Genomic DNA, 25,351 nt, shown 5'->3' with positions numbered 1-25,351 from the left:
CCTCACATGTCACACGTCCACCCTGTGCCAGCAATGCCCGCTCTACATATAATAATCACACACACAGTCCAGTCCTCACATGTCATATGTCCACCCTGTGCCAGCAATGCCCGCTCTATATATATAATAATCACACACACAGTCCAGTCCTCACATGTCACACGTCCACCCTGTGCCAGCAATGCCCGCTCTACATATAATAATCACACATACAGTCCAGTCCTCACATGTCACACGTCCACCCTGTGCCAGCAATGCCCGCTCTATATATATAATAATCACACACACAGTCCAGTCCTCACATGTCATATGTCCACCCTGTGCCAGCAATGCCCGCTCTACATATAATAATCACACATACAGTCCAGTCCTCACATGTCACACGTCCACCCTGTGCCAGCAATGCCCGCTCTACATATAATAATCACACATACAGTCCAGTCCTCACATGTCACACGTCCACCCTGTGCCAGCAATGCCCGCTGTATATATAATAATCACACATACAGTCCAGTCCTCACATGTCATATGTCCACCCTGTGCCAGCAATGCCCGCTGTATATATATAATAATCACACATACAGTCCAGTCCTCACATGTCATATGTCCACCCTGTGCCAGCAATGCCCGCTGTATATATATAATAATCACACATACAGTCCAGTCCTCACATGCCACACGTCCACCCTGTGCCAGCAATGCCCGCTCTATATATATAATAATCACACATACAGTCCAGTCCTCACATGTCATATGTCCACCCTGTGCCAGCAATGCCCGCTCTATATATATAATAATCACACATACAGTCCAGTCCTCACATGTCATATGTCCACCCTGTGCCAGCAATGCCCGCTCTATATATAATAATCACACATACAGTCCAGTCCTCACATGCCACACGTCCACCCTGTGCCAGCAATGCCCGCTCTATATATATAATAATCACACATACAGTCCAGTCCTCACATGCCATATGTCCACCCTGTGCCAGCAATGCCCGCTGTATATATAATAATCACACATACAGTCCAGTCCTCACATGTCACACGTCCACCCTGTGCCAGCAATGCCCGCTGTATATATATAATAATCACACATACAGTCCAGTCCTCACATGTCATATGTCCACCCTGTGCCAGCAATGCCCGCTCTACATATAATAATCACACACACAGTCCAGTCCTCACATGTCATATGTCCACCCTGTGCCAGCAATGCCCGCTGTATATATAATAATCACACATACAGTCCAGTCCTCACATGCCATATGTCCACCCTGTGCCAGCAATGCCCGCTCTATATATATAATAATCACACATACAGTCCAGTCCTCACATGTCATATGTCCACCCTGTGCCAGCAATGCCCGCTGTATATATATAATAATCACACACACAGTCCAGTCCTCACATGTCATATGTCCACCCTGTGCCAGCAATGCCCGCTGTATATATAATAATCACACATACAGTCCAGTCCTCACATGCCATATGTCCACCCTGTGCCAGCAATGCCCGCTCTATATATATAATAATCACACATACAGTCCAGTCCTCACATGCCATATGTCCACCCTGTGCCAGCAATGCCCGCTGTATATATAATAATCACACATACAGTCCAGTCCTCACATGTCACACGTCCACCCTGTGCCAGCAATGCCCGCTCTATATATATAATAATCACACACACAGTCCAGTCCTCACATGTCATATGTCCACCCTGTGCCAGCAATGCCCGCTCTATATATATAATAATCACACACAGTCCAGTCCTCACATGCCATATGTCCACCCTGTGCCAGCAATGCCCGCTCTACATATAATAATCACACATACAGTCCAGTCCTCACATGTCATATGTCCACCCTGTGCCAGCAATGCCCGCTCTATATATAATAATCACACATACAGTCCAGTCCTCACATGTCACACGTCCACCCTGTGCCAGCAATGCCCGCTCTATATATATAATAATCACACATACAGTCCAGTCCTCACATGCCATATGTCCACCCTGTGCCAGCAATGCCCGCTCTACATATAATAATCACACATACAGTCCAGTCCTCACATGTCATATGTCCACCCTGTGCCAGCAATGCCCGCTCTATATATAATAATCACACACACAGTCCAGTCCTCACATGTCACACGTCCACCCTGTGCCAGCAATGCCCGCTCTACATATAATAATCACACATACAGTCCAGTCCTCACATGTCATATGTCCACCCTGTGCCAGCAATGCCCGCTCTACATATAATAATCACACATACAGTCCAGTCCTCACATGCCATATGTCCACCCTGTGCCAGCAATGCCCGCTCTACATATAATAATCACACATACAGTCCAGTCCTCACATGCCATATGTCCACCCTGTGCCAGCAATGCCCGCTCTACATATAATAATCACACACACAGTCCAGTCCTCACATGCCATATGTCCACCCTGTGCCAGCAATGCCCGCTGTATATATAATAATAATTTTTCTACCTGAGAATATGGCACTGCACGGAGGGTATTAGGGCTTGTCCACACGTAACGGAATTGCGAACGGAAAATACGCAGCAGAGTACAGTATCAGCAAAGTGGGTGAGATTTAACAAATCCAAAATTTCCGACCAGAACTTGACCTGCGTTGCGTACTTTTCGGACCGCAGCGTGTCAATTCCTGCTGCAGAAAGTGGACAGAATTGCTGCGTTTTTCAGAGGAGACGTCACCATCTCCCAGCACTGAGAAAAACGCAGCAAAATACGCGCCATTTTTTGCAGTTGCAGTCAAAAATGTAGGAAATGGTGCGGTTTTTCCTCAGCAGAAATCCTGCCAGTTTCTGCAGAAATTGCGTTCCGTGTGGACAAGCCCTTACAGCTCCCCATTGCACCACCATACAGGCCCTGTGCCTGCGGTTTTGTGCATGGATCATTAGGACCAGACTTTTATGACTTGATTGCCAATAAGTGACAACCAAGAAGCAATATTATTCTGTTCCTTAAAGGGGTAGTTAACTTTAAACAACTCCTGTTCAGCGGCTGCTTCCCCCGAAGATTATTGACTCTGTAGGGGAAATAAGACATAAACTGGTCCCCGTTTCAGGCCCCAAGCACACGACTGTAAAAAAAACTCCGCAATTACGGGCCCGTCCTGTTCTATTGGCCGCGGACACCTTTCCGTAGCGCTATGGATAGGTGTCCGTGCCGGGAAATATGGAGTATGCCCTATTTTTTTTTATTTTACGGGCCATGCCCTCATACTTTGTATGGGAGCACGGCACAAAAATGCGGCCAGCGGGTGTCAGCGGCCGGCCGTGCCCGCAATCACGGGTCGTGTTTGCGGGTACAGCCATGTGCATGAGGCCTTAAGTCATTGTGATGTCCATATAATGAATCAACGCAGCAGGACCCCAAACAAAAGTTCTCTCTTTGCAGCCCCTCTCCCCCTTATCCTACCATATGCTGTGAATCCGCTCTCCAGACTCCTTCCCCTTTGTAAGGTTCATTCCTCTCAAATATGTCATCTTCTTTTTCTGACTACTTGTCGTTTATAATCATTCTGTCCTTACAGTAATATAAATCCGCTCTCCATGCCCTGACTTCCTGCTGAGCTTGTGCTTATACACGACCAATTTGAACTAGCAAAGCTGCAGTGTAAAGCATGGGGGATAAAACATAGGACTCTGTGGACACATAAAGGCTTTTTTAGACTACTTCAGATTTCAATAGACAATGCCGCTAAGCTAAAGTTGATTATAGCTGCGTGCTAAAGGAGCAAAGCTAAAAAAAAAGCTGTAGAAAAAGAACAAGATGGCAGAAAACTGCCACATGTGAATACACCCTAAAGAGAAGTTAACAGTGTTATCTAGCCAAATTAAACGGATGGTCTATTCTCAGGATCGGCCATCAATATCTGATCGGTGGGGGTCCGACTCTTGGCACCCCCACTGATCAGCTGTTTGAAGGGGCCGTGGCTGTCTGGTGGGCATTGCTTCCCCTTCATTTCTTACATTCACAGCTCCGTACTGTATAATGCTGACACTCATAGCAGGGAAAAGCTCTAATACTGCTCTGAAGCTATGCATATGTCGGCGTTTTACAGTACGGAGCTGTGTAAGCGGTGAAGGGGAAGCAGCGCTCGCTGTCCTGACGATAGGCCAACATTTTATTTACGAGATAAAGGTGAGGACTCGGACAGGGTTCCTAGAGCACACCTGGAGATCATCTAAGGGTTTATTCACATGTTTGAGTTGAGGTGCAGTTAGAACGGCATTGAAAAACCGCATCTTAAAAACACACGCGTTTTTACTGCGATTTAATGAATTTTTCCATGCAGTTGCGGTAAAAAAAAAAACGCAACCGCATCAAAAAGCACCAAATCGTAGTTAAACTGTATGCAGTTTTTGGATGTGGTTTAGCGATGGACCCTTAGGCTGCTTGTGTGGTAGCTGCCGCACGGAGGACAATGCAGTTTTGCAACGTGGGTTTTGGTTGCGCAGCCTGTTCAGGTGAAGCCGCTTCTCTGCTGAGCGGCAACTACGACACCTAGAATTTGAACTGCTCACTACAAATAATTGCTCAGAAATCGCTGTCCATAGAAACACATTGAGCGGCTTGAAAGTCTCTTGGTTAACGCTCCAGTCAGCAAATTCCCTGTTTTAATGGCTACATGCCGGGATTCCTGAGCGATAGGGTGAAGAATAAGCTGCACCCCCTCCGAAGAGTAACATGAGAATCCCTTGGAAATCGTTAATTAAAAGGAATTGATTGAAGATCAACATTTATCACCAATCCACAGGAAAGTTAATAAATGTCTGATTGCTGAGACCCCCAGCGATCACAAGAGCGGGAGTCCCAAGCCCTCCATTCCTACTCTGTGGGTAGGTGATAAATGTCTATCTTGGCACAACCCCTTTAAGGTTTTGATTACTTTATAGAAAAGAGAAGCTTGTGCACATCCGTGACCAGAGCGCCATTAGTTTCAAACCCCGGAAGTCCCATGCTTCTCATGGAGCACATCGGGGGACTTTCAGTTCCCCTTTCTCCTTATCGCTGGAGTTCCCAGCAGTCGGACCCCATGCGATCACACATGTGTCCCCTATCCTGTGTATAGGGGATACATGTGTTTTGTGGGACAACCCCTTTAAATCAACCCAGCAAACCAACCCAGATAATCCTCAGACACTCGGAACCCAGATAATCCTCAAACACTCGGAACCCAGATAGTCACCAAAGAGTCGGAACCCAGATAATCATCAGACACTCGGAAAACAGATAATACTCAGGCAGTCGGAACCCAGATAATCCTCAAACAATCCGAATCTAGATAATTATCAGGAACTCAGAAATAATCATCAGACATTCGGAACCCAGATAATCAAATACTCGGAACCCAGATAATCCTCAGACACTCGGAGACCAGATAATCCTCAAACACTCGGAATCAAGATAATCCTCAGAAACTCTGAACCCAAATAATCATTAGACACTCCGAACCTAGATAATCCTCAAACACTCGGTACCTAGATAATTCTCAGGCAGTCGGAACCAAGATAATCATCAGAAACTCGGAAATAATCCCCAAACACTCGGAACCCAGATAGTCACCAGACAGTCAGAACCAAAATAATCCTCAAACAGTCGGAAACCCAGATAATCCTCATACAGTGGGAACCCAGATAATCCTCAAACAGTCTGAACCACGATAATCCTCAAACGCTCGGAACCCAGATAATCCTCAAACAGTTGGAACCCAAATAATCCTCAAACACCCGGAACCTAGATAATCCTCAAACTCTCGGAACCCAGATAGTCACCAGACAGTCGGAACCCAGATAATCATCAGACAGTTGGAACCCAAATAATCCTCAAACACCCGGAACCTAGATAATCCTCAAACTCTCGGAACCCAGATAGTCACCAGACAGTTGGAGCCCAGATAATCATCAGACACTCGGAACCCAGATAATCCTCAAACAGTCCGAACCAAGATAATACTCAAATGCTCGGAACCCAGATATTCCTCAAACAGTTGGAACCCAAATAATCCTCAAACACCCGGGACCTAGATAATCCTCAAACACTCGAAACCCAGATAGTCACCAGACAGTAGGAACCCAGATAATCATCAGACACTCGGAACCCAGATAATCTTCAGTCGGAAACCAGATAATCCTCAAAAACTCGGAACCCAAATAATCGTTAGACACTTGGAACCCAGATAATCCTCAAACAGTCGGAGACCAGATAATCATCAGACACTCGGAACCCAAATAATCCTCGAACACTCGGAAACCAGATAATCCTCAAACAGTCCGAACCAAAATAATCCCCAAATGCTCGAACCCAGATAATCCTCAAACAGTTGGAACCCAAATAATCCTCAAACACCCGGAACCTAGATAATCCTCAAACACTCGGAACCCAGATAGTCACCAGACAGTCGGAACCCAGATAATCATCAGACATTCGGAACCCAGATAATCAAATACTCGGAACCCAGATAATCCTCAGACACTCGGAGACCAGATAATCCTCAAACACTCGGAATCAAGATAATCCTCAGAAACTCTGAACCCAAATAATCATTAGACACTCCGAACCTAGATAATCCTCAAACACTCGGTACCTAGATAATTCTCAGGCAGTCGGAACCAAGATAATCATCAGAAACTCGGAAATAATCCCCAAACACTCGGAACCCAGATAGTCACCAGACAGTCAGAACCAAAATAAACCTCAAACAGTCGGAAACCCAGATAATCCTCAAATAGTCGGAACCCAGATAATCCTCATACAGTGGGAACCCAGATAATCCTCAAACAGTCTGAACCACGATAATCCTCAAACGCTCGGAACCCAGATAATCCTCAAACAGTTGGAACCCAAATAATCTTCAAACACCCGGCACCTAGATAATCCCCAAACACTAGGAACCCAGATAGTCACCAGACAGTCGGAAACCCAGATAATCCTCAAATAGTCGGAACCCAGATAATCCTCAAACAGTGGGAACCCAGATAATCCTCAAACAGTCTGAACCAAGATAATCCTCAAACGCTCGGAACCCAGATAATCCTCAAACAGTTGGAACCCAAATAATCTTCAAACACCCGGAACCTAGATAATCCCCAAACACTCGGAACCCAGATAGTCACCAGACAGTCAGAACCAAAATAAACCTCAAATAGTCGGAAACCCAGATAATCCTCAAATAGTCGGAACCCAGATAATCCTCAAACAGTGGGAACCCAGATAATCCTCAAACAGTCCGAACCAAGATAATCCTCAAACGCTCGGAACCCAGATAATCCTCAAACAGTTGGAACCCAAATAATCCTCAAACACCCGGAACCTAGATAATCCTCAAACTCTCGGAACCCAGATAGTCACCAGACAGTTGGAGCCCAGATAATCATCAGACACTCGGAACCCAGATAATCCTCAAACAGTCCGAACCAAGATAATACTCAAATGCTCGGAACCCAGATAGTCCTCAAACAGTTGGAACCCAAATAATCCTCAAACACCCGGGACCTAGATAATCCTCAAACACTCGAAACCCAGATAGTCACCAGACAGTTGGAACCCAGATAATCATCAGACACTGGGAACCCAGATAATCTTCAGTCGGAAACCAGATAATCCTCAAAAACGCGGAACCCAAATAATCGTTAGACACTTGGAACCCAGATAATCCTCAAACAGTCGGAGACCAGATAATCATCAGACACTCGGAACCCAAATAATCCTCGAACACTCGGAAACCAGATAATCCTCAAACAGTCCGAACCAAGATAATCCCCAAATGCTCGAACCCAGATAATCCTCAAACAGTTGGAACCCAAATAATCCTCAAACACCCGGAACCTAGATAATCCTCAAACACTCGGAACCCAGATAGTCACCAGACAGTCGGAACCCAGATAATCATCAGACACTCGGAAACCAGATAATCCTCAGAAACTCGGAACCCAAACAATAGTTAGACACTCGGAACCGAGATAATCCTCAAACACTCGGTACCGAGATAGTCACCAGACAGTCGGAACCCATATAATCATCAGACACTCGGAACCCAACTAATCGTCAGGCAGTCGGAACCTAGATATTCCTCAAACACTTTGAGACCAATTAACCCTCAAACACTCGGAACCCAGATAATCCTCAAACAATTGGAACCTAGATAATCCTCAAACAGTCGGAGACCAGATAATCCTCAAACACTTGGAAACCAATTAACCCTCAAACACTCGGAACCCAGATAATCCTCAAACAATTGGAACCTAGATAATCCTCAAACAGTCGGAAACCAGATAATCCTCAAAAACTCGGAACCCAAATAATCGTTAGACACTTGGAACCCAGATAATCCTCAAACAGTAGGAGACCAGATAATCATCAGATACTCGGAGCCCAAATAATCCTCAAACAGTTGGAACCCAAATAATCCTCAAACACCCGGAACCTAGATAATCCTCAAACTCTCGGAACCCAGATAGTCACCAGACAGTTGGAGCCCAGATAATCATCAGACACTCGGAACCCAGATAATCCTCAAACAGTCCGAACCAAGATAATACTCAAATGCTCGGAACCCAGATAGTCCTCAAACAGTTGGAACCCAAATAATCCTCAAACACCCGGGACCTAGATAATCCTCAAACACTCGAAACCCAGATAGTCACCAGACAGTTGGAACCCAGATAATCATCAGACACTGGGAACCCAGATAATCTTCAATCGGAATCCAGATAATCCTCAAAAACGCGGAACCCAAATAATCGTTAGACACTTGGAACCCAGATAATCCTCAAACAGTCGGAGACCAGATAATCATCAGACACTCGGAACCCAAATAATCCTCGAACACTCGGAAACCAGATAATCCTCAAACAGTCCGAACCAAGATAATCCCCAAATGCTCGAACCCAGATAATCCTCAAACAGTTGGAACCCAAATAATCCTCAAACACCCGGAACCTAGATAATCCTCAAACACTCGGAACAGATAGTCACCAGACAGTCGGAACCCAGATAATCATCAGACACTCCGAAACCAGATAATCCTCAAACAGTCGGAACCAAGATAATCCTCAAACTCTCGGAACCCAGATAATCCTCAAACAGTTGGAACCCAAATAATCCTCAAAAACCCGGAACCTAGATAATCCTCAAACACTCGGAACCCAGATAGTCACCAGACAGTCATTACCCAGATAATCATCAGACTCTCGGAACCCAGATAATCCTCAAACACTCGGAAACCAGATAATCCTCAGAAACTCGGAACCCAAATAATCGTTAGACCCTCGGAACCTAGATCATCCTCAAACACTCGGTACCCAGATAGTCACCAGACAGTCGGAACCCATATAAACATCAGACACTTGGAACCCAGCTAATCCTCAGGCAGTCGGAACCTAGATATTCCTCAATCGGAACCCAGATAATCCTCAAACAGTCGGAGACCAGATAATCCTCAAACACTCGAAGACCAATTAACCCTCAAACACTCGAAACACAGATAATCCTCAAACAGTTGGAACCCAGTTAATCTTCAAACACTCGGAACCTAGATAATCCTCAAATACTCGGAACCCAGATAGTCACAGACAGTCGGAACCAAAATAATCGTTAGACACTCGGAACCTAGATAATCCTCAAATACTCGGTACCCATAGTCACCAGACAGTCGGAAACTATATGATCATCAGACACTCGGAACCCAGCTAATCCTCAGGCAGTCGGAACCTAGATATTCCTCAATCGGAACCCAGATAATCCTCAAACAGTCGGAGACCAGATAACTCTCAAACACTCGGAACCCAGATAATCCTCAAATAGTCGGAACCTAGATAATCCTCAGAGACTCGGAACCCAGAATCCTCAATAAATCGGTACCCAGATAATCCTTAAACACTCGCAACACAAATAATCCTTCACCAGACAGTCGGAACCCAGATAATCATCAGACACTCGGAACCCAGATAATCCTCAAACACTCCGAAATAATCATCAGACACTCGGAACCCAGATAATCAGACACTCGGAACCCAGATAATCCTCAAACAGTCGGAGACCACATAATCCTCAGACACTCGGAGACCAGATAACCCTCAATAATCCTGAAACACTTGGAACCCAGATAGTCACCAAACAGTCGGAACACAGATAATCATCAGAAACTTGGAACTCAGATAAGCATAAAGCACTCGGAACCTAGATAATCCTCAGGCAGTCGGAAACTAGATAATCCTCAATCGGAACCCAGATAATCCTCAGAAACTCGGAACCTAGATAATCCTGAAACACTCGGAAGCCAGATAGTCACCAAAGAGTCGGAACCCAGATAATCATCAGACACTTGGAACCCAGATAAGCATAAAACACTCGGAACCTAGATAATCCTCAAACAGTCTGAAACTAGATAATCCTCAAACAATCGGAACCTAGATAATCCGCAGGCAGTCGGAACCCTGATAATCCTCAAACAATCGGAACCAAGATAATCATCAGACACGCAAAACCCAGATAATGAGATACTTGGAACCCAGATAATCCTCAGGCAATCGGAAACTAGATAATTCTCAAACAATCGGAACCTAGATAATCATCAGAAACTCGGAAATAATCATCAGACACTCGGAACCCTGATAGTCACCAGATAATCCTCAAATACTGGGAAACCCAAATAATTGTTAGATACTCGGAACCCAGATAATCCTCAAACAGTCGGAACCCAGATAATCCCTCTCCTCACACAGATATAAAATGCTGATGTTACTTCATATTAACCCTTCCCTTCCCTCCCCTCACACACATATAAGATGCTAATGTTACTTCATATTAACCCTTCCCTCTCCTCACACATATATAAGATACTGATGTTACTTCATATTAACCCTTCCCTCCCCTCACACAGATATAAGATGCTGATGTTACTTCATATTAACCCTTCCCTCCCCTCACACATACATAAGATGCTGATACTTCATATTAACCCTTCCCTCCCCTCACACATACATAAGATGCTGATGATACTTCATATTAACCCTTCCCTCCCCTCACACATATATAAGATGCTGATGTTACTTCATATTAACCCTTCCCTCCCCTCACACAGATATAAGATGCTGATTATACTTCATATTAACCCTTCCCTCCCCTCACACATATATAAGATGCTGATGTTACTTCATATTAACCCTTCCCTCCCCTCACACAGATATAAGATGCTGATGTTACTTCATATTAACCCTTCCCTCTCCTCACACATACATAAGATGCTGATGTTACTTCATATTAACCCTTCCCTCCCCTCACACATATAAGATGCTGATGATACTTCATATTAACCCTTCCCTCCCCTCACACATATAAGATGCTGATGATACTTCATATTAACCCTTCCCTCCCCTCACACATACATAAGATGCTGATGATACTTCATATTAACCCTTCCCTCCCCTCACACAGATATAAGATGCTGATGTTACTTCATATTAACCCTTCCCTCCCCTCACACAGATATAAGATGCTGATGTTACTTCATATTAACCCTTCCCTCTCCTCACACATATATAAGATGCTGATGTTACTTCATATTAACCCTTCCCTCCCCTCACACAGATATAAGATGCTGATGTTACTTCATATTAACCCTTTCCTCCCCTCACACACATATATAAGATGCTGATGTTACTTCATATTAACCCTTCCCTCCCCTCACACATATAAGATGCTGATACTTCATATTAACCCTTCCCTCCCCTCACACAGATATAAGATGCTGATGTTACTTCACATTAACCCTTCCCTCTCCTCACACATATAAGATGCTGATGATACTTCATATTAACCCTTCCGTCCCCTCACACACATATAAGATGCTGATGTTACTTCATATTAACCCTTCCCTCCCCTCACACAGATATAAGATGCTGATGATACTTCATATTAACCCTTCCCTCCCCTCACACATATATAAGATGCTGATGTTACTTCATATTAACCCTTCCCTCTCCTCACACATATATAAGATGCTGATGTTACTTCATATTAACCCTTCCCTCTCCTCACACAGATATAAGATGCTGATGATACTTCATATTAACCCTTCCCTCCCCTCACACAGATATAAGATGCTGATACTTCATATTAACCCTTCCCTCCCCTCACACACATATAAGATGCTGATACTTCATATTAACCCTTCCCTCTCCTCACACACATATATAAGATGCTGATGTTACTTCATATTAACCCTTCCCTCCCCTCACACACATATAAGATGCTGATACTTCATATTAACCCTTCCCTCCCCTCACACATATATAAGATGCTGATGTAACTTCATATTAACCCTTCCCTCCCCTCACACAGATATAAGATGCTGATGTTACTTCATATTAACCCTTCCCTCTCCTCACACAGATATAAGATGCTGATGTTACTTCATATTAACCCTTCCCTCTCCTCACACATATATAAGACGCTGATGTTACTTCATATTAACCCTTCCCTCTCCTCACACATATATAAGATGCTGATGTTACTTCATATTAACCCTTCCCTCTCCTCACACACATATAAGATGCTGATGATACTTCATATTAACCCTTCCCTCCCCTCACACAGATATAAGATGCTGATGTTACTTCATATTAACCCTTCCCTCCCCTCACACATATAAGATGCTGATGTTACTTCATATTAACCCTTCCCTCCCCTCACACATATATAAGATGCTGATGTTACTTCATATTAACCCTTCCCTCTCCTCACACATATATAAGACGCTGATGATACTTCATATTAACCCTTCCCTCCCCTCATACAGATATAAGATGCTGATGATACTTCATATTAACCCTTCCCTCTCCTCACACACATATAAGATGCTGATGTTACTTCATATTAACCCTTCCCTCTCCTCACACATATATAAGACGCTGATGATACTTCATATTAACCCTTCCCTCTCCTCACACAGATATAAGATGCTGATGTTACTTCATATTAACCCTTCCCTCTCCTCACACACATATAAGATGCTGATGATACTTCATATTAACCCTTCCCTCCCCTCACACAGATATAAGATGCTGATGTTACTTCATATTAACCCTTCCCTCCCCTCACACAGATATAAGATGCTGATGTTACTTCATATTAACCCTTCCCTCCCCTCACACAGATATAAGATGCTGATGTTACTTCATATTAACCCTTCCCTCCCCTCACACAGATATAAGATGCTGATGATACTTCATATTAACCCTTCCCTCTCCTCACACACATATAAGATGCTGATGTTACTTCATATTAACCCTTCCCTCTCCTCACACAGATATAAGATGCTGATGTTACTTCATATTAACCCTTCCCTCCCCTCACACAGATATAAGATACTGATGTTACTTCATATTAACCCTTCCCTCTCCTCACACATATATAAGATACTGATGTTACTTCATATTAACCCTTCCCTCCCCTCACACAGATATAAGATGCTGATGTTACTTCATATTAACCCTTCCCTCCCCTCACACATATATAAGATGCTGATGTTACTTCATATTAACCCTTCCCTCCCCTCACACATACATAAGATGCTGATACTTCATATTAACCCTTCCCTCCCCTCACACATACATAAGATGCTGATGATACTTCATATTAACCCTTCCCTCCCCTCACACATATATAAGAAGCTGATGTTACTTCATATTAACCCTTCCCTCCCCTCACACAGATATAAGATGCTGATGTTACTTCATATTAACCCTTCCCTCCCCTCACACATATATAAGATGCTGATGTTACTTCATATTAACCCTTCCCTCCCCTCACACAGATATAAGATGCTGATGTTACTTCATATTAACCCTTCCCTCCCCTCACACAGATATAAGATGCTGATACTTCATATTAACCCTTCCCTCCCCTCACACAGATATAAGATGCTGATGTTACTTCATATTAACCCTTCCCTCCCCTCACACAGATATAAGATGCTGATGTTACTTCATATTAACCCTTCCCTCTCCTCACACATATATAAGATGCTGATGTTACTTCATATTAACCCTTCCCTCCCCTCACACATATATAAGATGCTGATGTTACTTCATATTAACCCTTCCCTCTCCTCACACATATATAAGATGCTGATGTTACTTCATATTAACCCTTCCCTCCCCTCACACATATATAAGATGCTGATGTTACTTCATATTAACCCTTCCCTCTCCTCACACATATATAAGATGCTGATGTTACTTCATATTAACCCTTCCCTCCCCTCACACAGATATAAGATGCTGATGTTACTTCATATTAACCCTTCCCTCTCCTCACACATATATAAGATGCTGATGTTACTTCATATTAACCCTTCCCTCTCCTCACACATATATAAGATGCTGATGTTACTTCATATTAACCCTTCCCTCCCCTCACACAGATATAAGATGCTGATGTTACTTCATATTAACCCTTCCCTCCCCTCACACAGATATAAGATGCTGATGTTACTTCATATTAACCCTTCCCTCTCCTCACACAGATATAAGATGCTGATGTTACTTCATATTAACCCTTCCCTCTCCTCACACAGATATAAGATGCTGATGTTACTTCATATTAACCCTTCCCTCCCCTCACACAGATATAAGATGCTGATGTTACTTCATATTAACCCTTCCCTCCCCTCACACAGATATAAGATGCTGATGTTACTTCATATTAACCCTTCCCTCCCCTCACACAGATATAAGATGCTGATGTTACTTCATATTAACCCTTCCCTCTCCTCACACACATATAAGATGCTGATGTTACTTCATATTAACCCTTCCCTCTCCTCACACACATATAAGATGCTGATGTTACTTCATATTAACCCTTCCCTCCCCTCACAAACATATAAGATGCTGATGTTACTTCATATTAACCCTTCCCTCTCCTCACACATATATAAGATGCTGATGTTACTTCATATTAACCCTTCCCTCTCCTCACACAGATATAAGATGCTGATGTTACTTCATATTAACCCTTCCCTCCCCTCACATATATAAGATGCTGATGATACTTCATATTAACCCTTCCCTCTCCTCACACAGATATAAGATGCTGATGTTACTTCATATTAACCCTTCCCTCTCCTCACACAGATATAAGATGCTGATGTTACTTCATATTAACCCTTCCCTCCCCTCACACAGATATAAGATGCTGATGTTACTTCATATTAACCCTTCCCTCCCCTCACATATATAAGATGCTGATGATACTTGATATTAACCCTTTCCTCTCCTCACACATATATAAGATGCTGATGATACTTCATATTAACCCTTCCCTCCCCTCACACACATATATAAGATGCTGATGTTACTTCATATTAACCCTTCCCTCCCCTCACACAGATATAAGATGCTGCTGTTACTTTATATTAACCCTTCCCTCTCCTCACACAGATATAAGATGCTGATGTTACTTCATATTAACCCTTCCCTCCCCTCACACAGATATAAGATGCTGATGTTACTTCATATTAACCCTTCCCTCCCCTCACACAGATATAAGATGCTGATGTTACTTCATATTAACCCTTCCCTCTCCTCACACAGATATAAGATGCTGATGTTACTTCATATTAACCCTTCCCTCCCCTCACACAGATAGAAGATGCTGATGTTACTTCATATTAACCCTTCCCTCCCCTCACACATATAAGATGCTGATGATACTTCATATTAACCCTTCCCTCCCCTCACACAGATATAAGATGCTGATGTTACTTCATATTAACCCTTCCCTCCCCTCACACATATATAAGATGCTGATGTTACTTCATATTAACCCTTCCCTCTCCTCACACATATAAGATGCTGATGTTACTTCATATTAACCCTTCCCTCCCCTCACACATATATAAGATGCTGATGTTACTTCATATTAACCCTTCCCTCCTCACACATATATAAGATGCTGATGTTACTTCATATTAACCCTTCCCTCCCCTCACACAGATATAAGATGCTGATGATACTTCATATTAACCCTTCCCTCCCCTCACACATATATAAGATGCTGATGTTACTTCATATTAACCCTTCCCTCCCCTCACACATATATAAGATGCTGATGTTACTTCATATTAACCCTTCCCTCTCCTCACACATATATAAGATGCTGATGTTACTTCATATTAACCCTTCCCTCTCCTCACACATATATAAGATGCTGATGTTACTTCATATTAACCCTTCCCTCCCCTCACACATATAAGATGCTGATGATACTTCATATTAACCCTTCCCTCCCCTCACACAGATATAAGATGCTGATGATACTTCATATTAACCCTTCCCTCCCCTCACACAGATATAAGATGCTGATGTTACTTCATATTAACCCTTCCCTCTCCTCACACATATATAAGATGCTGATGTTACTTCATATTAACCCTTCCCTCCCCTCACATATATAAGATGCTGATGATACTTCATATTAACCCTTCCCTCCCCTCACACAGATATAAGATGCTGATGATACTTCATATTAACCCTTCCCTCCCCTCACACAGATATAAGATGCTGATGTTACTTCATATTAACCCTTCCCTCCCCTCACACAGATATAAGATGCTGATGTTACTTCATATTAACCCTTCCCTCTCCTCACACATATATAAGATGCTGATGTTACTTCATATTAACCCTTCCGTCCCCTCACACAGATATAAGATGCTGATGTTACTTTATATTAACCCTTCCCTCTCCTCACACATATATAAGATGCTGATGATACTTCATATTAACCCTTCCCTCCCCTCACACAGATATAAGATGCTGATGTTACTTCATATTAACCCTTCCCTCTCCTCACACATATATAAGATGCTGATGTTACTTCATATTAACCCTTCCCTCTCCTCACACACATATATAAGATGCTGATGTTACTTCATATTAACCCTTCCCTCCCCTCACACAGATATAAGATGCTGATGTTACTTCATATTAACCCTTCCCTCCCCTCACACATATAAGATGCTGATGTTACTTCATATTAACCCTTCCCTCTCCTCACACATATAAGATGCTGATGATACTTCATATTAACCCTTCCCTCTCCTCACACAGATATAAGATGCTGATGATACTTCATATTAACCCTTCCGTCCCCTCACACATATATAAGATGCTGATGTTACTTCATATTAACCCTTCCCTCCCCTCACACAGATATAAGATGCTGATGTTACTTCATATTAACCCTTCCCTCCCCTCACACACATATAAGATGCTGATGTTACTTCATATTAACCCTTCCCTCTCCTCACACAGATATAAGATGCTGATGATACTTCATATTAACCCTTCCCTCCGCTCACACATATAAGATGCTGATGTTACTTCATATTAACCCTTCCCTCTCCTCACATATATAAGATGCTGATGATACTTCATATTAACCCTTCCCTCCCCTCACACAGATATAAGATGCTGATGAAACTTCATATTAACCCTTCCCTCCCCTCACACAGATATAAGATGCTGATGTTACTTCATATTAACCCTTCCCTCCCCTCACACAGATATAAGATGCTGATGTTACTTCATATTAACCCTTCCCTCTCCTCACACATATATAAGATGCTGATGTTACTTCATATTAACCCTTCCCTCCCCTCACACATATAAGATGCTGATGTTACTTCATATTAACCCTTCCCTCCCCTCACACATACATAAGATGCTGATACTTCATATTAACCCTTCCCTCCCCTCACACATACATAAGATGCTGATGTTACTTCATATTAACCCTTCCCTCCCCTCACACAGATATAAGATGCTGATGTTACTTCATATTAACCCTTCCCTCCCCTCACACAGATATAAGATGCTGATGATACTTCATATTAACCCTTCCCTCTCCTCACAGATATAAGATGCTGATGTTACTTCATATTAACCCTTCCCTCCCCTCACACAGATATAAGATGCTGATGATACTTCATATTAACCCTTCCCTCTCCTCACACATATAAGATGCTGATGTTACTTCATATTAACCCTTCCCTCCCCTCACACATATATAAGATGCTGATGATACTTCACATTAACCCTTCCCTCTCCTCACACATACATAAGATGCTGATACTTCATATTAACCCTTCCCTCTCCTCACACATATAAGATGCTGATGTTACTTCATATTAACCCTTCCCTCCCCTCACACATATATAAGATGCTGATGTTACTGCATATTAACCCTTCCCTCTCCTCACACATACATAAGATGCTGATGATACTTCATATTAACCCTTCCCTCTCCTCACACAGATATAAGATGCTGATGTTACTTCATATTAACCCTTCCCTCCCCTCACACATATATAAGATGCTGATGTTACTTCATATTAACCCTTCCCTCCCCTCACACAGATATAAGATGCTGATGTTACTTCATATTAACCCTTCCCTCTCCTCACACATATATAAGATGCTGATGTTACTTCATATTAACCCTTCCCTCTCCTCACACATATATAAGATGCTGATGATACTTCATATTAACCCTTCCCTCTCCTCACACACATATAAGATGCTGATGTTACTTCATATTAACCCTTCCCTCACCTCACACATATATAAGATGCTGATGTTACTTCATATTAACCCTTCCCTCCCCTCACACAGATATAAGATGCTGATGTTACTTCATATTAACCCTTCCCTCCCCTCACACAGATATAAGATGCTGATGTTACTTCATATTAACCCTTCCCTCTCCTCACACATATATAAGATGCTGATGTTACTTCATATTAACCCTTCCCTCCCCTCACACAGATATAAGATGCTGATGTTACTTCATATTAACCCTTCCCTCCCCTCACACAGATATAAGATGCTGATGTTACTTCATATTAACCCTTCCCTCTCCTCACACACATATAAGATGCTGATGTTACTTCATATTAACCCTTCTCTCTCCTCACACATATATAAGATGCTGATGATACTTCATATTAACCCTTCCCTCTCCTCACACACATATAAGATGCTGATGATACTTCATATTAACCCTTCCCTCCCCTCACACAGATATAAGATGCTGATGTTACTTCATATTAACCCTTCCCTCCCCTCACACATATATAAGATGCTGATGTTACTTCATATTAACCCTTCCCTCTCCTCACACAGATATAAGATGCTGATGTTACTTCATATTAACCCTTCCCTCCCCTCACACATATATAAGATGCTGATGTTACTTCATATTAACCCTTCCCTCTCCTCACACATATATAAGATGCTGATGTTACTTCATATTAACCCTTCCCTCCCCTCACACATATATAAGATGCTGATGTTACTTCATATTAACCCTTCTCTCTCCTCACACACATATAAAATGCTGATGATACTTCATATTAACCCTTCCCTCTCCTCACACAGATATAAGATGCTGATGTTACTTCATATTAACCCTTCCCTCCCCTCACACATATAAGATGCTGATGATACTTCATATTAACCCTTCCCTCCCCTCACACATATATAAGATGCTGATGATACTTCATATTAACCCTTCCCTCCCCTCACACAGATATAAGATGCTGATGTTACATCATATTAACCCTTCCCTCCCCTCACACATATATAAGATGCTGATGTTACTTCATATTAACCCTTCCCTCCCCTCACACATATATAAGATGCTGATGATACTTCATATTAACCCTTCCCTCTCCTCACACAGATATAAGATGCTGATGATACTTCATATTAACCCTTCCCTCCCCTCACACACATATAAGATGCTGATGTTACTTCATATTAACCCTTCCCTCTCCTCACACATATATAAGATGCTGATGATACTTCATATTAACCCTTCCCTCCCCTCATACACGCGGAGGATGCTGCGGTTACCTCTCCGCCATCTTCCCGGCGCTGCTCGTCGCACTCCCGTCCGGTTGCCGGTGTCCCCGGGATCTCCGGGCCCTGTGCTGCGGGTTAGGAGGGTGCACGGGAAGCCATGAGGATGAAGAGGACGGATGTGGCGGAGGATAGGGCCGCCCGTCCCCCTGCGATCACCGACAATCCTCTCTCTCGCTCTCTGTCAGGCAGCGAGGCCGCGCAGACGCGACTCTACGCGCGTCCCCGTCTAGTCACCTGCTGATGCTAGAGCGCGTCCCCGCCCACCGCTCCCCTCCGGGACAGCAGCAGGTGCTGGAAACCGGGATCGCGCATCTCCCTCCGTATATGTGATTATTATATGATAGCAGTGTATATGTGTGTATATTATATATGAGAGCAGTATATATGTGTATATTATATATGAGAGCAGTATATATGTGTATATTATATATGAGAGCAGTATATATGTGTATATTATATATGAGAGCAGTATATATGTGTATATTATAGATGAGAGCAGTATATATGTGTATATTATATATGAGAGCAGTATATATGTGTATATTATATATGAGAGCAGTGTATATGTGTATATTATATATGAGAGCAGTATATATGTGTATATTATATATGAGAGCAGTATATATGTGTATATTATATATGAGAGCAGTGTATATGTGTATATTATATATGAGAGCAGTATATATTTGTATATTATATATGAGAGCAGTATATATGTGTATATTATAGATGAGAGCAGTATATATGTGTATATTATATATGAGAGCAGTGTATATGTGTATATTATATATGAGAGCAGTGTATATGTGTATATTATATATGAGAGCAGTATATATGTGTATATTATATATGAGAGCAGTGTATATGTGTATATTATATATGAGAGCAGTATATATGTGTATATTATATATGAGAGCAGTATATATGTGTATATTATATATGAGAGCAGTATATATGTGTATATTATATATGAGAGCAGTATATATGTGTATATTATATATGAGAGCAGTATATATGTGTATATTATATATGAGAGCAGTATATATGTGTATATTATAGATGAGAGCAGTATATATGTGTATATTATATATGAGAGCAGTATATATGTGTATATTATATATGAGAGCAGTGTATATGTGTATATTATATATGAGAGCAGTATATATGTGTATATTATAGATGAGAGCAGTATATATGTGTATATTATATATGAGAGCAGTATATATGTGTATATTATATATGAGAGCAGTATATATGTGTATATTATATATGAGAGCAGTGTATATGTGTATATTATATATGAGAGCAGTATATATGTGATTATTATATATGAGAGCAGTGTATATGTGTATATTATATATGAGTGCAGTGTATATGTGTGTATTATATATGAGAGCAGTATATGTGTGTATTATATATGAGAGCAGTATATATGTGTATATTATATATGAGAGCAGTATATGTGTGTATATTATATATGAGAGCAGTATATATGTGATTATTATATATGAGAGCAGTGTATATGTGTATATTATATATGAGTGCAGTGTATATGTGTATATTATATATGAGAGCAGTATATATGTGTATATTATAGATGAGAGCAGTATATATGTGTATATTATATATGAGAGCAGTATATATGTGTATATTATATATGAGAGCAGTATATATGTGTATATTATATATGAGAGCAGTATATATGTGTATATTATATATGAGAGCAGTATATATGTGTATATTATATATGAGAGCAGTATATATGTGTATATTATATATGAGAGCAGTATATATGTGTATATTATATATGAGAGAAGTATATATGTGTATATTATATATGAGAGAAGTATATATGTGTATATTATATATGAGAGCAGTATATATGTGTATATTATAGATGAGAGCAGTGTATATGTGTATATTATATATGAGAGCAGTATATATGTGTATATTATATATGAGTGCAGTATATATGTGTATATTATATATGAGTGCAGTATATATGTGTATATTATATATGAGAGCAGTATATATGTGTATATTATATATGAGAGCAGTATATATGTGTATATTATATATGAGAGCAGTGTATGTGTGTATATTATATATGAGAGCAGTGTATATGTGTATATTATATATGAGAGCAGTATATATGTGTATATTATATATGAGAGAAGTATATATGTGTATATTATATATGAGAGCAGTATATGTGTGTATATTATATATGAGAGCAGTGTATATGTGTGTATTATATATGAGAGCAGTATATGTGTGTATTATATATGAGAGCAGTATATATGTGTATATTATATATGAGAGCAGTATATATGTGTATATTATATATGAGAGCAGTGTATATGTGTATATTATATATGAGAGCAGTATATATGTGTATATTATATATGAGAGCAGTATATGTGTGTATATTATATATGAGAGCAGTATATATGTGATTATTATATATGAGAGCAGTGTATATGTGTATATTATATATGAGTGCAGTGTATATGTGTGTATTATATATGAGAGCAGTATATGTGTGTATTATAGATGAGAGCAGTATATATGTGTATATTATATATGAGAGCAGTATATATGTGTATATTATATATGAGAGCAGTATATATGTGTGTATTATATATGAGAGCAGTATATGTGTATATTATATATGAGAGCAGTATATATGTGTATATTATATATGAGTGCAGTGTATATGTGATTATTATATATGAGATCAGTATATATGTGTATATTATATATGAGAACAGTATATATGTGTATATTATATATGAGAGCAGTATATATCTGTATATTATATATGAGAGCAGTATATATGTGTATATTATATATGAGAGCAGTATATATGTGTATATTATATATGAGAGCAGTGTATATGTGTATATTATAGATGAGAGCAGTATATATGTGTATATTATAGATGAGAGCAGTATATATGTGTATATTATATATGAGAGCAGTATATATGTGTATATTATATATGAGAGCAGTATATATGTGTATATTATATATGAGAGCAGTATATATGTGTATATTATATATGAGAGCAGTATATGTGTGTATATTATATATGAGAGCAGTATATATGTGTATATTATATATGAGTGCAGTGTATATGTGTATATTATATATGAGAGCAGTATATATGTGTATATTATATATGAGAGCAGTGTATATGTGTATATTATATATGAGAGCAGTATATATGTGTATATTATATATGAGTGCAGTGTATATGTGTATATTATATATGAGAGCAGTATATGTGTGTATATTATATATGAGAGCAGTATATATGTGTATATTATATATGAGTGCAGTGTATATGTGTATATTATATATGAGAGCAGTATATATGTGTATATTATATATGAGAGCAGTGTATATGTGTGTATTATATATGAGAGCAGTATATATGTGTATATTATAGATGAGAGCAGTATATATGTGTATATTATATATAAGAGCAGTATATATGTGTATATTATATATGAGAGCAGTATATATGTGTATATTATATATGAGAGCAGTATATATGTGTATATTATATATGAGAGCAGTATATGTGTGTATATTATATATGAGAGCAGTATATATGTGTATATTATATATGAGTGCAGTGTATATGTGTATATTATATATGAGAGCAGTATATATGTGTATATTATATATGAGAGCAGTATATATGTGTATATTATATATGAGAGCAGTGTATATGTGTATATTATATATGAGAGCAGTATATATGTGTATATTATATATGAGAGCAGTATATATGTGTATATTATATATGAGAGCAGTGTATATGTGTATATTATATATGAGAGCAGTATATATGTGTATATTATATATGAGAGCAGTGTATATGTGTATATTATATATGAGAGCAGTATATATGTGTATATTATAGATGAGAGCAGTGTATATGTGTATATTATATATGAGAGCAGTATATATGTGTATATTATATATGAGAGCAATATATATGTGTATATTATATATGAGAGCAGTATATATGTGTATATTATAGATGAGAGCAGTATATATGTGATTATTATAGATGAGAGCAGTATATATGTGTATATTATATATGAGAGCAGTATATATGTTATTATTATATATGAGAGCAGTATATATGTGTATATTATATATGAGAGCAGTATATATGTGTATATTATATATGAGAGCAGTATATATGTGTATATTATATATGAGAGCAGTATATATGTGTATATTATATATGAGAGCAGTATATATGTGTATATTATATATGAGAGCAGTATATATGTGTGTATTATATATGAGAGCAGTATATGTGTATATTATATATGAGAGCAGTATATATGTGTATATTATATATGAGTGCAGTGTATATGTGATTATTATATATGAGAGCAGTATATATGTGTATATTATATATGAGAACAGTATATATGTGTATATTATATATGAGAGCAGTATATATCTGTATATTATATATGAGAGCAGTATATATGTGTATATTATATATGAGAGCAGTATATATGTGTATATTATATATGAGAGCAGTGTATATGTGTATATTATAGATGAGAGCAGTATATATGTGTATATTATAGATGAGAGCAGTATATATGTGTATATTATATATGAGAGCAGTATATATGTGTATATTATATATGAGAGCAGTATATATGTGTATATTATATATGAGAGCAGTATATATGTGTATATTATATATGAGAGCAGTATATGTGTGTATATTATATATGAGAGCAGTATATATGTGTATATTATATATGAGTGCAGTGTATATGTGTATATTATATATGAGAGCAGTATATATGTGTATATTATATATGAGAGCAGTGTATATGTGTATATTATATATGAGAGCAGTATATATGTGTATATTATATATGAGTGCAGTGTATATGTGTATATTATATATGAGAGCAGTATATGTGTGTATATTATATATGAGAGCAGTATATATGTGTATATTATATATGAGTGCAGTGTATATGTGTATATTATATATGAGAGCAGTATATATGTGTATATTATATATGAGAGCAGTGTATATGTGTGTATTATATATGAGAGCAGTATATATGTGTATATTATAGATGAGAGCAGTATATATGTGTATATTATATATGAGAGCAGTATATATGTGTATATTATATATGAGAGCAGTATATATGTGTATATTATATATGAGAGCAGTATATATGTGTATATTATATATGAGAGCAGTATATGTGTGTATATTATATATGAGAGCAGTATATATGTGTATATTATATATGAGTGCAGTGTATATGTGTATATTATATATGAGAGCAGTATATATGTGTATATTATATATGAGAGCAGTA

General features: G+C 39.4%; 1 protein-coding gene across 1 annotated transcript in view; it reads right to left on the bottom strand.

Moving 5' to 3' along the window:
- Positions 1–20,159, bottom strand: part of ARHGAP39 (Rho GTPase activating protein 39) — a 141,656-nt gene extending 121,497 nt beyond the window's left edge. The window contains exon 1 of the mRNA XM_075827926.1: positions 19,962–20,159. Within this exon, the coding sequence (XP_075684041.1) occupies positions 19,962–19,972 (11 nt within the window). The 5' untranslated portion in view covers positions 19,973–20,159. The remainder of the gene's footprint in view (positions 1–19,961) is intronic.
- Between the last annotated feature and the right edge of the window lie 5,192 nt (positions 20,160–25,351).

This window comes from Rhinoderma darwinii, chromosome 5 (assembly GCF_050947455.1).
Source record: "Rhinoderma darwinii isolate aRhiDar2 chromosome 5, aRhiDar2.hap1, whole genome shotgun sequence".
NCBI lineage: Eukaryota > Metazoa > Chordata > Amphibia > Anura > Rhinodermatidae > Rhinoderma > Rhinoderma darwinii.
The sequence above is the reverse complement of the archived record's forward strand: the minus strand, read 5'-3'. Positions and strand labels throughout refer to the sequence as shown.